Source organism: Drosophila mojavensis, unplaced genomic scaffold (genome assembly GCF_018153725.1).
Source record: "Drosophila mojavensis isolate 15081-1352.22 unplaced genomic scaffold, ASM1815372v1 contig_19, whole genome shotgun sequence".
Classification (NCBI taxonomy): domain Eukaryota; kingdom Metazoa; phylum Arthropoda; class Insecta; order Diptera; family Drosophilidae; genus Drosophila; species Drosophila mojavensis.
Genome location: NW_025318726.1, coordinates 1,207,381 through 1,223,663, shown reverse-complemented (window position 1 = coordinate 1,223,663; position 16,283 = coordinate 1,207,381). Strand labels below are relative to the sequence as shown.

At 43.4% G+C, this 16,283-nt stretch overlaps 1 protein-coding gene across 3 annotated transcripts in view; it reads right to left on the bottom strand.

The window, feature by feature from the left end:
- LOC6572471 (homeobox protein homothorax) overlaps positions 1-16,283 on the bottom strand; it is a 121,765-nt gene that overhangs the window by 35,418 nt on the left and 70,064 nt on the right. For 2 of the 3 annotated variants that reach the window (XM_001998542.4, XM_015166440.3), the window contains exon 8: positions 7,588-7,635. In XM_001998542.4, the coding sequence (XP_001998578.2) occupies positions 7,588-7,635 (48 nt within the window). Of the gene's footprint in view, positions 1-7,587; positions 7,636-8,765; positions 8,769-16,283 lie in introns of all 3 variants that reach the window. The other variant, XM_015166441.3, reaches the window with a different exon arrangement.

Sequence of the window (16,283 nt, the reverse complement as noted above, 5' to 3'; positions counted from 1 at the left end):
CCGACAGCGAGTCGGCAACTTCAGCCAAGCAAAATGCCCCACACACACACACACACACACACAAACACAAACAAGCACATATAGTGTGCAGCAGCTTCAGCTTTTCTATGCTCCTCTTTTTCCTTTTTCCTATCGTATTTTTTCGACATTTCTTTTATTTTCAGTCAGCAGAAAAATTCTTATACACGAGCTGCGTGTTTTTCTTTTTTTCCCATTTTTTTTTTTTTGCTCCTCTTTGTCTTTTGCTCTGGCAGGCAACGTTTGGAGCTCGGCGCTCTCTTGGCGCCTGCTCCAGCCACGTCTGTCTCAGCCCGTGTGTGTGTGTGTGTGTGTGTGTGAGTGTGTGGAGCAGTCAGCTCACTTTTCTTTTGAATGATTCGATGATTTTAAGCGCCTGCGTTATATGAAAACCAATCGCATCAAAGCACCCCATTAAATTTCATCGTCAGGCATATATCCTTGCCACAAATACACACGTACACACACACACACACATAAGCGTGCACAGACAGTGGCTGTGAGATAAATGAACAGACAGAGGACATGGCATAGAAATAACAACAGCTGCTGTTGCTGCTCCTGCTACTACTGCTACTCCTGCTACTGCTGCTGCTCCTGCTGCTGCTGCTGCTCCTGCTTGGCTGCTTCCATTCGTCCTGGCCAAGTCTGCATCTGCAGCATCGCCTGCGCCTTTCAATACCAGACGCGCGTGGCCCAAGGCAATGTTTGTTATGTGCCATGGAAATCCGTCAGTAGACGCTGCAGCAGCTGCTGCACACACACACACACACACACACACACACACACACACAGAGAGAGACACCCACCCATTCGCCTGCATTGTCATCATTATGTGCTGACGGCGTAAATGGCTCTATCAGCGCATTCTGCCTGCGCCAGGCGCCGCCTTTTGGGAGCCTTGTATATGACATGTGGATATGGATGAGGATGTGAATGGGAATGCGAATGTGGTGGCTCAGCACGGACATGCTGCAGCTGTGGAGCGACTCAGCTTTAAGGCACTCATTGTTTGAGCTTCTCCCGTTGGCTTAAAGTGCTTTTAATGGCTTCATGCAAAAGGCGCTGCCTGTTAAAACACACAAGTCATGCTCGGCATTTTATATAGCAGCAGCAGTGGCAGCAGCAGGAGTAGCAGGAGTAGTTCCACATACTTTTATACATAGCTAGTCTATCACTGGCCCCGCCTCCCACCCAAGCAAACTTTAGCTTCAGCTTCAGCTTTTGCTGCTGCTCCTGCTGCTGCTGCTGCTGCTGCTGCTGTTGCTTTTGCTTTATTTGCAGTTCTCATCGTTGTAGTCGACGTCGTTTATTTTTTCCTTTTGCTTTGCTTGCCTTTTTTTCTGGCTAACATTTAATGGGTTTTTCAGAAAATTGCATTTTCTTCTTTGGCACTCTTTAGACTTTTTGTTTAGCTGCTACTTTTCCAGCAAAGAGTCGCAGTTGCTGCTGCTGCTGCTACTCCTGCTGCTCCTGCTCCTGCTGCTGCTGCTGCTCATGACCATGGCTGCCATATTAGATTTTGAATGCATTTCCGCTTTTTGCCGCAGCGTGGAAACTTTTGTTCGCCATGTTGGCGAGCCGTCTCTGTATTGGTCTATCTATGTGCGAGTGTGCGAGTGTGCGATGTGTGTGTGTGTGTGAAAATGTTTTGGACTGACTGACAGCTGTGCCAGTGTGTGTGTGTATGTGTGTGTCTGTCTATGTCCATGTCTATGTGGGTTCGCTCCTGCTTGCCTCTGGTTGGCTCTGCTCTCCCTGGCTGCATTAAAAGTTTGTTTCATTCTGCTTTAGTTTGTTGTTTTGTTTGATGAAAAAGTCCAAGTTGTTGCGCAAAGTTTTTATGCAAGTTTTGCTATTTTGGCAAATGGATATGCCCCACGCCCACACGCCCACGCCCACGCCCACACTGCGCAATCACATTGTTAGTTGAGTGGGTGCATGAGTAGGTAGTCCATGAGCTGCACAGCTATATCAAAGTTGGCCATATTTGAGTACACACACACACACATATATATATCTCTCTCTCTAGATATATATCGCACTCTCTCTATATACATATACGAGCGACGTCTATACATTTCTCGCATGAGTTGCAGCTAGCTCGCTGGCTATCAATGCTGAAGTTTAATCAAACTTTAAGCCAAAACGAAAGCAGCTGCTGGCTAATAAAAACCTGTCTAAACTTTACATGCAACTGCCACAAAAGTTGCCTCAAATGTGCTTAACTGCATATTTGCCCCGCACACACTCACACACGCACACCTATGCCCACTGCACGCCTTCAAGTTATGCAGCTGTGGAGCGTTGCATAGCTCAGGGCGCGGACTGCCTATGCGGACGTTCGGACATCCTGTCGGCTCTTTTTGCGCTGCATTGGGGACATGCCACAGCGCCCTGGAGCACACCTGAAAGCCAGTTAAAGCTGGCACAGTAGAAATCAAATCAAATATTCAGCTCAATTCATTAGACAAATGTTTTTTTTTTTTTTTTTTTTTTTGGAGTATTTTTTCGCTGCGGGGCCATTAAAATATTTGGTTACAGTCGATGCGACCGGTTGCTAATCCACTATAGCCGGGCCGTTACTTTAATGGCTAATCATAAAAGGCCGGAATGTGTGGCGTCTCTCGGAAATCGATTATCGGGCGATGTGACAAACCGAACTCGAATATTGTGCGCGCCTCATGCCATTTAACTGGCCGTAAATCTTCAAGGACGGACAGCAGCCACGAGTCAATCATCGCCGATGATGATTTAACGATAGGCAAGGCATTTAATTGCTATGCGACAACTCGCTCTCTCTCTCTCTCTCTCTCTCTCTCTGTCTGTCTCTCTCCCTCTCTCTATCGCTTGGCTATAAAAACGAAGCAAACAAATTGTGGCGCTTGTTTCGTTGGCGTTTAACGAGATGCCAAAGGTCGAGCAAATGATTTGATGTGACAAATTTCCAAGTCGAAGTTGGAATTGGAGTTGTAGCTGGAGTTGAGCTTGTTTCAATTTCGTTAAATGTAGACACCTGTCGAGCAGGGGGCGGCTGTTTCAAATTGAAAACGTGTCCAACAGCAGTCATCAATTTTTAAACACGAGTAATCACTTTGTAAACGCTACACAGACCAGAGACGAGAGACCAGAGACGAGAGACCCAATCGTCCCCAGCAAGTTGACTGCTCCGGCGAGGGTTGGCTTATCCCATGTAAGGATGAGGCTGCTGTCTGGCAGCAAACGCCTCTGACAAGTATGCCTCAAATTTCACCATCGTCTCTCTCTCTCTCTCTCTCTTTCTGTGTGTGTGGGTCGCTTGATTTTCAAATTTCGGCACGTAACTACGTAAAGTTGCACACATTTTTATACAATTTGTTGCATGCATAATTCAGCAGGACAATCGCCAGGATTCGGGCGCATCAAGTGAATATCAAGCGCATATTGTGGTGGATTTATGTATTCCAGCCAGGCTGAACGTGCCACCCAACACCAGCCACGAGCTCATCTCCTTAGAATTATGATGAGTCGCTGTGTGGGCGGTAAATTGTATTATTTATATGTTTCAAGTGCCATGCAGCAGGAGCTGTATTCAATTGGGCGAATATGTTTATTGCCTGGAGTATTAGAAGAGCTTAACAAATGGGGGAACTCTTTCAAATCCCATTCACAGTCTCGATGACTCGAATTGACAAGTGGATCAGAAGAAGAACTTTTGTTTAAAGATAGAATTTTTTTTTCGATTTATCAGGATACTCGATTTATCGGAGTACAAATTATCGAGACTCGATTGTATCAGCTCTTCTGTTTATTGTCTGGAATATTAGAAGAGCTTAACAAATGGGGAAACTCTTTCAGGTCCAATTCGCAATGGGAACTTTTCCAACCATGGTCCTTAGCTATAGAGCTCTTGGTATAAATACAGTCGAGTCCGGATACTTCGCAGTGGCAAGGGGATTAGAAGAAGAAAATAATTTTTGTTTCAAGAGTATAGAATTTTTTTTTCGATTAATCGCGATTAACGATTTATCGGGACTCGATTGTCCCAGCTCTTCTACTCTCTAATAGGCCGTTCTGTGCTCTGTAAGAGATCCATTTGAAGCTGGTTCATTGCTCATCTCATCGCTGGCATCGTTAATTGCCAATTGCTCAGCCCCCGAGGAGACAGCGAGTGCAAACAAAGAAACTGATATGCAAAGCGAAAACAAATCCCAGAGCCCAAAGACATTCAAGCAGGCATTAAGAGCATGTTAATCTATTGAAATAAGCGCCATCATTTGTCTATCAGAGCGGGCATTCGCAAGGCCCAGCTCGAGTCGGTGTACCCCAGGCATTCCAGTGATTTAATTGATGTTTGGTCATTTGAGTTTTGTGTGCCGAATCAACTCGGCTTTTTCATTTATTTATTTTTATTTATTTATTTTTTTTTTTTTGCAGTACCAACTAAAAACTCAATGCTGAAATCGAAACCAAAAGCCGACGCGACGAGCAAATAAGCAAATTTATTAAATTCTCATTTATCAACATCATAAATCAAAGTTTTTAGCCGTGGCGCTCGCTTTTCAGTTTTCAGTTTCAGTTTTGAATTCGTCAGCAAAGCCAACAACAACAACAACAACAGCAAATCTTTATATATATACATATTTGAAATGATCTGTCAACAGTTGCCGTTTGGCGTTGATGTTTCTGGTTTTGTGTATAAATTTGTATATTTTGTTTTTTAATTGCTTTCTAGTCGTCGTCTCTTCGCTTTTATGACTAGTTAATTTTGCCTGTTTTTGAATTTGATTTGGCATTTTATTGTTGCGGCTGTCATTTGCTGGCCAAACGGCTGTCCGCCTGCCTCGCTGACTTTATTGAGCGCAATGAACTATAAAAATGCGCGAGAATGCTTCAAAAACTGCGCTGCACTTGACAACTTAGTGACGGACGGACAGGGCTCCAAACGAAACAATTGAATGAATGACTGACACACAGAGAGAGAGAGACAGAGAGAGAGAGAGAGAGAGAGAGAGAGAGAGGGAGCTGCCTGTATGTCTGTGTGTGTGCGTGTGTAATCTGTCAAATACTCTGCCTCACTTTTACTTTCACTTTGACCTTTAGCAGCTGTCAAAATGGCCGCTGCAAGTGTCAATGTTGTTGTTGTTGTTGTTGTTGTTGCTGTTAGATTTGCCTTTGACAGGCAAACGGTCGGCGGCAGTCGGCAAAAGTGAGAAAAATGATGTGCGGCAACAGCAACAACAACAACAACAACAACAACAACAACAAGAGCAGCAACAAAACGCGGCTTTGAACTACTAAATCATTTTTGACAGTTGGCGGCGCTGCGACTGCGACTGCGACGCCGGGGAAAGCCCCAAGCAGCGCAGTCAATGCGACGTCCGTGTATGTATGTGTGTGTGCACACTTTAACCATGACCTTGAACGCTATTACACACACACACACACACTCACACATTGCTTTTGTTTATGCAATAAATTAAAAGCAATAATTTTTCATCTTGAAGCAGCAGCAGCAGCAACAGTTGAAAGTTCGCCCGCTGCGGCACAGCGCATTAATTTTGTGTAAAGTTTATACACCAATACACACACACACACACGCACACAACCAGACAGAGATACAGCTGCATGGCGGCTGGGTGGGCGGAGTGCGGCAGGGCCGAGTGATAAAGCACCGCAGCGACATTGGCAGCAACGTCGACGCCTGGGCAGACATTGTTTTTAACTCGCTGCGACTGCGTCGCGTGCTCTCTTCGCCTCCCTCTGCCTCTCTCTGCCCCTCTCTGTACCCCTCTCTCTCACTCACGGTCTCATTCGATACGCGCAAAAACAATAATTCAACTTGCGGCGGTGTCTGCTCCACATACGGGTAACTGCCACAGGCGCAGGCAGAGGCCGTGGCAGCGGCTGAGGCAGCGGCTGAGGCAGCGGCACAGGTTCAATGCACGCTTTGCGCCTGCGCAGGGCAAACAAATTGCAAACGACACACACACACACACACACTCACACACACAGGCACACAGTACAACTGTTACTCGGCTCCTCGCTCTCCCGCTCTCTCTCACTATCTCTCTCACTCCCGCTCTCTTTGTCTTGCACTGTGCCATTAATTCTAGCGCTCGCCGGCTTGTTTGACAGTTCTGACAGACGATTATTTAAAGTTGTGCTTAAATGCGCGCTCTCTCGCTCGCACTCACTCGCTTTCGCTGCGTTTGCCTGTGTCTGTGTCTGTGTCTGGCCCTGGCCATGGCCGTTGCATTTGTTGTTGCTGCTGTTGCTGTTGCCTTTGCTGTTGTTGTGGGCGCACAGAAGTCACACAGAGCCGTGTTCCACTTTAGTCCTTGTGCCGCTCTCTCTCTCTCTCTCTCTTCCCCCTCTCTCCCTCTCTTATAATACAAATTACACTTTTTGGCATATTTCATTTTCATTTTCGGTTATTTTTTGCTTTCTTTGTTTCTGTGCAGAGCCTAAATGCTTGTGTGTGTTTGTCCGTCTGTCCGTCTGTCCGACTGTCTGCGCTTACTGGGTTAGTAGGTCCTGGTCCAGCAGGAAAACAAATGAATAACGTCTAGCGACAAACGGGGCGTATGCGGCCTGCTCTGGTCGTTGCTCTCTGGCTGGGCTACCGACTGGGCTACGGCTTTTACAACTATTGCTAATTTCGAGCCTCTTTAATGGCTTTGCACACCGTTCCTCAAGTTAACGCCGCCAGCTGCAATGCGTTCTTGCTTCTTCGATGAACTGCAGAAGCGGGGGCCGTTCGCTTAGCCGAGACAGCAACCGGGCTATAAATCAAATTTGCAGCAAAAAATCACGTGCCAGGCAAACGCTGCTGCTGCTGCTACTCCTGGTACTCCTGCTACTGCTGCTCATTAATGAAAGCGAAATGGGTTGCTTATATAATCATATCAAGGGCCCGGACCGTGAGCAGCTATCGGCTGGCCACAATCAAACTGTGGCAACTGCCACTGCGCACAGCGCTAGCATCAGCGAGCATCAAAAATTGGCACAAGTTCATCATCATCATCGTCATCGCCAGATAGCAGGGTGGGGGGCTGGGCTGGGGCAGGCGTGGCATGCACGTTGAAAGCTACGAGACCGCCAGTGTGCTCAATTTATGAGCCGCAGACAGACTGCCCTCATATTTTTATAATCGATTGTAGTTTTTAATTAAAATTTAACTTTATAATGATTTTTTATCAGCTGCTGCTGCTGCTCTGGCTGCTGCTGCTGCTGCGTCAGCCGCCACGTCTGTTTAGGTCTAAATTAAAAAGAAATTTCTCATTTCTTGCCGAAACGGCAAACAGGAAGCAGCAAGGCCTCGACGCGCTAACTGGGCGTGCTCCAGCAGCGAACGTGATCGAGCAGGAGCAGGAGCAGGAGCAGGAGCAGCAGCGGTAGCTGGGGATTAGTGACAGACAAGCAGACATCAATGTTCGATAGGTTGATTAATGTGTGAACCAGAACCAGAGCGAAAGCGTGTGCCCCATATACATACATACATACATACATACAGTGTGTACTCGCTACAAGCTATGGTATTGCATTATGTTCTATGTGTTAAATGACTTAATGTGGAATGTGACTTACCATCGTATGTTAGTTCTGAAGGATTGAGTGATGATAAGAACTTACCATCTGCAAAGAGAGACAAGAGACCGCAATGCATATTAATTTCAATTACAATTCAATGCGCAATTTAATAATAATTAGCGATAAAGAAAAACTATATATAGATATATTTTATGTAGGTATATCAACTGCAAAAGGATTTACGCTAGAGTCCGCAGAATGCGGACAGGCATTAAAATATATTTATAAATGAAATATTTTCAAACACTACATATGTGCGTGTGTGTGCGTGTGTGTGTGTGTGCATTTACCACTTTTTTTGCTGTCGTTTTTTTTATAATACATTATTGTTATTAATTCGATTATTGTGCAGCATTTAATTTAATACGCGCCATGCCGCATTATGCACAATAATTATTTTAAATTCACTTTGACAAGCCATTTTATGCACCCCCGCCACAGGCCCCTCTCCCAGCCCCACCCCATCTCACACACCTGATGCTGATGCTTTTGCCATTTGGCAATGTTAATTTTAATTTAATATTTTAACAATGTCTCGTGTTTTAATTTTGCTTGCGGTTTACGCGTTTGCCGCTGCCTCTGCCTCTGCCTCTGCCTTTGCCGCTGCCTCTGCCTCTGCTGCTGCTGCCTTTTGTTATCATGCAACAAAAATGCAAATTAACGCACAGATTTACATTTTTGTTGTTGTTTGTCTATTTGAATATATTTATAGCTGTCATGGTTAATTTTTTGTGTGTGTGTGTGTTTTTTTTTTTACTCGCCTTTTTTGTTTGCTTTACACGCATTTCATTTCAATAAATTATTTAATTTTTATTACGCTTTTTCATCTACATTTTCGCTGTTATTTTTGCGTTTTATGGCATTTTAAGCCAATCATATGGACTCCATAAACTATTTGGTGTGCCACAAAAAAAAGAAGAAAAAAAAAAAAAAAAAAAAAAAAATGTTATGCATAATAACTAGAGGAGATTTCTCTGCTCAAAAGATAGATTTCATTTAAATTATATTTTATGTATAATTTACGAGTCCTATATATAGAGAGAAGAAGCTGTTGCAGAGCATATAATATAGTATGATATGTAGTGAATGATCAGATTATAGTCTCTGGTGTGTTATGAAACTTCAGATACTACAAACTACTCCATATACTTTACTCTGATTCAGTTACTCCATACCATCTCCTCGTTTCAAATCCGCTATTCTTAAGAGAGATTACTTTACTCAAGAGAGAAATTGTTTTTAAAAATTGCACATGTATATTTGAGGTTCCTATATAGGAGAATCAAGATTACTCTGAGAAAAGTTTCCTTAATTCTACTCTCTCTCTCTCTCTAAATAGTAATGAGAATTAAATAAAAAATTTACTACTGTAAATCATGTCATATATCATTTACATTTTGTTTAAGAATCCTACAATCCTACTTTTAAGTACAGAGTATGGATATGTCTGAAGCGTATTTCCATAGACTTTTTAATGTATAATAATAATAATTAGAAGATCAGATTGCTTTTGCCTAAAAACATATTACTTTAAGGACAGATTCCTTTACCTTACTCGCTCTGTAATTATTATATTTAATTTAAATCATTTACTGTAAATCATATATCATTTAAGTTATGTTTTCTATGTTTCTAACCGTAGATTAAGGATATATTTTAAGCGTTTTTCTGTAGCCTTTCATATGTATACCAAGAACTAAAAGGTGAGCTTGCTTTACGCCAATCAGATATTCCTTAACTCTAATGTATAGGGCATAAAGTTCATTTCAGTAACCTCGACATGTCCTTGCCTCAGGTCCTGTGTGCCTGCTGTTGCATGTTGCATGTTTTTCCTTTTGATTTGAGTTGTAAATAAATCAATGATAATTAACCTGCTGCAGCGCGCGTAGATATAATTTTACTGTCAATGTTGTCAGCACTGACAGTCGAACATCTTAAATCATTTTGGCTGCCATTGTAAGCGAAAGAGAGAGACAGAGAGAGAGAGAGAGAGAGAGAGAGGGAGGCAGAGACAGTGACACTGACACTGACACCGGCATAAAGGAAGACGAGAGGAAAAAACTCAAATCGAAATGAAATTAAAAAGCGCAACAGCGACAGACACTAAACACGCTTAAATGAACAACGCGCCCCGAAAATGCCAAATGCGCAAAATAAAATGCCAATTCGCACTCGCGCTGAGAAGCAGAGGAAGAGGAAGAGCAGACTGGACTGGCTGGGACTCTGGGCGAAGGGTCTGGGGTCTGGGGTCTGGGGCGTTTTGGATTGGAGGTCTGCGCGACAAAACACCTTTTCAAAATGCGCACAGCAGCATCGGCTGGCTGCGATGGGGCCTCGATTTCTGATGCGTAGACGTCAAAAACGCCGTGGTGGCAATTAAATGCCTCGCTCGGCCTCTGGGCCACTTGGCTTGGCTCGACTCGACTCGACTCGACTCGGCATTGGCCACAAATAACGCCCAAATATGGCGCAATTTCATTCGGGACGCAGCGCAGCGCAGCGCATCGAATCGATTGCCAATGCCACCGATGCCGATTCATTTCAATTCGTTGCGTTTCGATTTATTTATCACCTGTCGTTGGAAATTGAAATTGCATTTCGCTTGGCCAACGCAACGCAACGTCTTCGCTCTGCTCCGTTTCTGTTTGTGGTTGTTGTTGTTGTTGTTGTCGTTGTTGGTATTTTCTTTGGCATTGGGGCCATCGCCCCAGGTAATCATTGTCAACAATTAATGAAAGCCATTGTGGGCGTGGCAGCCTTTTAATGAACAGCACAGCGGCTGTTCGCTACTTGATTCTACCTGACTCTCTCTCTCTCTCTCTCTCTCTCTCTCTCTCTCTATCTATCTCTGTTTCTGTTCTGCCAGAACTTTTCTATTAGAATGGCCAGCGAGTGAGTGGAGGAAAAAAAAAAACTCATCAGCATAATGTAAGACGCTGCTCGGGGCGATAATGAGCTATAATGGAGCTGGAGTTGGCCAAGGCCTGTGTAGACCCAAGTCGCGAATCTTGTGAACGCAGTTGCCTCTTAAGAGGCTCTTAATGCCGTTTTGCTTGATTTTCCGCTTTAGCCCTTTACTTTTCTGCATCTGCCTTCTTTTTTTTTGCATATTTAAAAGCCTGAATTCATTCGCTGATCAACTAATCAGCCAGCAGGCAGGCAGCCAGGCAATCAGGCTGAGGCAAAGAAAGTCGCGTCGAGAGCCGAGCTGAGCTGAGACCCCCAACTCAAGCTGGTTTACGGCTTATCAATGCACTTTGCCGCGCAACACGTAAACTTACTTTACACGCGTTAGCTTCTGATAAGGCGCTGACTCGCAACACAAAATGAAAGAGATAGATAGAGAGAGGGGAAGGGAGAGGGGGCGGGGGGAGAGAGGGCAATAACAATGGCACTGATAGCGCTTAGAATTGATTTAAATCGATGTACTTTGCATATTTTGTGGATTTTTATGGGCAGGATGTGCAGCCCGCGCTTGATCATTAGACCGGCTATTGGCCAGAAGAGCGCCAAGAGACCTGAAGACCTGAAGACCAACCAAGCTTCGTGCCAGCGCGCGCTTTTACGCTTTGCTGCATATGAGACGAGGACTAGAAACTTGGAGACTTGGACTGGAGCTGGAGCTGGTTGGCTGACTGTGGCTGTGGCAGTGGCCTCGTCTCTAGCTGTGGCACGCGGACTTTTGTTGCAGACAAAATTGTCGACAAATAGTTTACACGGGCATGAAATTGTGCTGGCCAGACATTGGGCCCAGGAATGTTGTTGCTGTTGTTGTTGCTGCGGTTACAGGAATGCGCATAGCTCAAAGTAGTTGCAAAACAAAACATTTGGATTAAATGATTGAGTGCAGCATGCAACAACAGCAGCAACAGCAACAACAACAACGATAGCCAAAGAAAGCAAGTCAGCACCTGAGAAGCGCATAGAGCGGCTCACGATAGCTCGGCATGCTTGAGAGCATCGCAGAGAAAGCTTTGGGTGGCCTTATGATCTTTGCTATAATATCATAGCATTCGCTTTAAAACGGGAATGTTAATTAAATTGTGAGGATAGAAATATGAAAAGAGAGAGAGAAAAAAGAAAAACAGATGAGAGCTGAATATGCGTCCGGGTGCGGTCATTAATTCATATCAAAGGGGTAATTGAAAACCGCATAAATTAAGCAAAATGCACTTTTTCTGCGCGCTGTGCTATCCCCCAATGGGAGTGCGCGGCTTTGACATTTGGCTGCATTATAGTTTAATCTTATTAAAATATTTATATTTATTTAAAATATGCATGCAATTTGTTAATTTAACTGCCGCTGCGTTTGCTGTTTCGCATTTATTTATGCCACGAGCTTTTTTTAATTGTCATCTTTGTCGTTTTATACACATATTTTTTTGCTTTTGTATTTTCGTATACTTTTTTTTTTTTTATTTATTATTTATTTTAATTTTTTTGTGGCAGCCACTGCGCTTAATTGCATTTCGCATATGAATTAATGAATTTTTTATCAGCGCACACACATGCACCGCCTCCATCGGCGACTCAAATATGCAAACATCATTTATTTCATTTCATTTTATTTCATATATGTATTATTATTTTTTTTTTTTCATGGCAACTGATAATAGAATAAAACAAAAAACAACACGCGCCAACCGCAGCGATTTTTGCTCTGTTTTTTTTATTGGATTTACTTTTTTTTACAATGCTGCCTATATTTAATTTCATTTGTGGTCGCCTCTGCGAAAGGGATAGCCATAGGCACTAGCGCGCGAAAAGAGACAGCAATAGAGCTGAACGAGCGAATCGCATCGAGAGTTATGCAACTGATGCCATCCATATGCTAGTTCCAGTGCGACTCTTGAAGCATTACTTGTAATTTCTAAAAACCCACTCAAGCTAGTTGATTAATGCGTAGCTCCCTCTCCCTCTCCCACTCTCTCTCTCTCCCACTCTCTCTCTCTTGCTCTTTCGATTTGAATTCCATTGAATTTCACTGTTATCAGCTTGCTTTTGATCAGCTCGCTGCTAATCTATGCTGCAGATGAAGTTTCCTGGGAAAAGGGTTCCATTTCATATTCATTCATATCGTGTGTGTCACAAATTTCCTACTAGTTTCATTAAAATGCAATTAATATAGGCTTTCAGCACATTTCAGCCACGGGCCACGGCCAACTAGCCGCACAGTATCTTCGCTCCTGGCTCAAATTAGGGTGCGTCATAATTAATAATACCCTTCTGGTCGACAATTACGCACATGGGTCAGCAAAGCATTTCATTAACTTTACATTAAATGTGTGTGTGTGTGTGTGTGAGCCAACTCAGTGCAATTGCATAAAGCCAAAACACTGACCATTGTGGTGGGGGTAGCCACACGTGTAAAGCAACAACTACAAGAGCTAGCCACAAAAAAAAAAGAAGTTAACTGTTATAACACACACACACACACACAGAGAGAGAGACATCTATATATATATATAACTCAATCCATTAACGTTTTGATAAAGGATCTTTATGACGACACTCCAAGCGACGGCAGCAATCATCATCAGTATCAACAACAACAACAACAACAACAGCAACAGCAATTGCTTTGGTACGTGTCAGTTGGTAAGAAAACACACACACACACACACACACACACACACACACACACACACACACGCACATCGAGTGAAAAGTAATTGCGTTTAAATGCGTTTACATTAAGCCAAAATGCAGGCAAGTTGGACAGTCGCTTGGCCTAATTGCAGCAAGCCATGCCCATGTATGTGTGTATATGTATCTCTCTCTCTCTCTCTCTCTCTCTCTCTCTCTGTGTGTGTGTGTATCTATCAAGGACAATTATTATTACACTTGTAATGTGACCATTAATGGCATTATTAATGCAAACGTTCACATTCACAGCTCCCAAGAAACGTTTCAGCGCATTACACAATTTCCGTACCAAACATACATAAGTTTATATAGATATACTCGTACATATATATAGATAGATAGATATATGTATGTAGATATGTATGTACATCTATCTATGCATCTAGCTGACTGACGGCGACTTTACGACATGCAAAGCCAAAGCTAAACACTTTATCTGCCGCAGCCCCCGCTCCCTGCCCCTCTCTGCCATCCTGCCTGAACGTTCCTCAGTTGGTTTCAGTTTACGACTTTTTAATAGTTCTCACATATTTTTTATAGATTTTTCTACGCCCGCTTTCTTGTGGTCTTTCCGTGCAGCTAGTCTAGGCTAGGCTCTCTCGCTCTCTCTCCCTTTCTCTCTCTCAACTGTTGTTGTTATTGTTATTTTGGCCAGCACATAAAATTGATTTCCTTTTGGCAGTCGAGAACTCGGGCGTTTACTCTTTCGCCTGTCATAAAATTTATGTTTATGTCGTAAAATTTAGTTCGATTTTTGTGGCTGTTTTTGCAGCATGCCTTTTGATTTCATTGCTTGTCATTGCAGCGCACTAAACAGAAGAAGAGCAAGACAAAGGAGCAGGAGGAGGAGGAAGGAGGTGAAGAAACCCCAACAACAACAACAACCGACCACACCAGGTGCTACAAAGGGTTCGAATTTCGCACAGACCACGCGGCGCATTCGCAATATGAGAAACACACAGACAAAGGCAAAGCCTCAACAAAAAAACTCAGGAGACTCTGTCCCAAAAAAAGAAAGCAGAACAAGAAGTAGCAGCAGCAGCAGAAGTTGTCGCTTGCTGATATAAACAAACGACATACATTTGTTTTTATTACACACCTTTTTCGGCAAAAACAGGACGACTCGACTGCGGGCGAGGGCGAGGGCGAGGGCGTGGCCGTAGTAGATTCTAGTTATTTTAATGCACATTTTGTAGGCAATTCCAAATTAGGCAATGTTTGGCCCTTTTTATATAGGCCAAGTACTCAACGTTTGCTGCTGCTGCTGCTGCTGCTGCGCACATCATCAAGGTGTGCGCTGGGCGGAGTTAGATTGGCGGAAGGATCCATTTGGGTGGTTGGTTTTTGCCTGCCCTGCCCGACTGCCGTCTCCTGCCCCCCGCCTCCTGCCTTGCTGCCTGTCGTACTTATAAAAAAGTAATTTTCTCATTTCTTGTTCAGTTCGAGGCTTTTTGTATATTAGAAGGAATGGCTTTATTTATTTCTTATATGTAAGTGGCGGCAAAAGTTTTTCCCTGCCATCTTCTTTGCTTTTACTTGTTTGCCTCCTTTTGGTTTACTTTTTCTTTTCGGCATATTCTTTTCTCTTTGCTGTTGCTGTTGCTGTTGCTTTTGCTTGGGCGCCCGTTAAATTGGCAAGTTTGTTGTGCTTAGTTTGGGTCTCGCTGCTGGAGCACATAAATTAGAGGCACAAATTAGAAATTATGTGCGCATTTAAATGTGAAGAGGAGCTGCAGCCTTAGTCGGTTAGTCAGCTCCATATGCTCGGGCTCGGGCCTTGTCCTCTCTACTCTAATGAAATGGCTGCGTGCCTGCCTGCGCCCCTGCCCCTGCCCCTGCCTCTGCCTCTGCCACAGACTCTGCCCCTGCCACGGCCTCGGCCTCGGCCTTTTACTCAAACTCAATGAATATTTGAAGAGGCAGCAAACTGCCTACGGCCCACAGCCAACAGTCAGAGAGAAGAAACCAAACAAAATGAAACTTTTGCCACGGCGCCATTTGGCGCTACAAAAGATATTTTTCCATTGAAAGCATTGCAGGCAAAAGTTGTTTAAATTTAGCCAAACCAACACATGTGTCTGCAGTGGGTGGGGATCGCAATGCGAGTGGGACGCGCACACACCACACCACACACACTCGCCACACACCAATGTGCCACCATTTGTGCTCTTTGTCGTCGCCGTTGATGGTTGTCGTCTTTTTCGGACATGGGACAATTGGCGCTGATATTGTAGAGGCGCTACAAGAGCAGCCAAATGAGACAAAGACAAGTTCAATGATCTACATTGTAGAAGGCGTGGCAGGCGGCAGGCGACACTAGAGGGGGAGTGGCGCACAGAGAATGGCATTGATCTCTCTATACATCTTATATAGGTCTCAGCGAGTATGCTTATGTATATACATATATCTCTGATTTGATTTAAAAGAAAAGGCGACTAAATCTGCTAGCAACTTTTGTTACTTGAGAACCGAGCATACGGAATATATGGATCTATATCTGTATCTTGTAAATGTCTCAGTAAACAGATATATGCCTACATCTTTTATTATTTACAGAAATAGATTTGAACAATTTCTTTAAAATTTAATAATACCTTTCTATTAAAATGCTCCTTTTGCTGCTTTAATGGTGAGAGCACAGAATATGGAAATGATCTTCCTATATATCTAACAATATATGTATATGTATCTCAGTAAATATATATATATATGTATATTGTATATATACCTAAGATTTTATAAAAGAATTTCGTACTGATATAAGAATCAATATTTGATAAACTCCGAATCTTTATTTCACTGGATAGATCGCTCTCTTATATTCTTACTCAAACATGTTCAAGAACAAGAACATATGCCATAGATCTCCCTAAATACCCTCTATATGTCTCAGTAAATATGTATCTATTTATATATATATGCATGCATGTACAGTAGTATCCGACTATAGCGCATCTCAAGGGATCGAGGATATTACATCGTTATACACGGAGGACGCTATAACCGAACGGAAGCCCTTTCATATAAGCTTGTGGAGACCAGCCAAG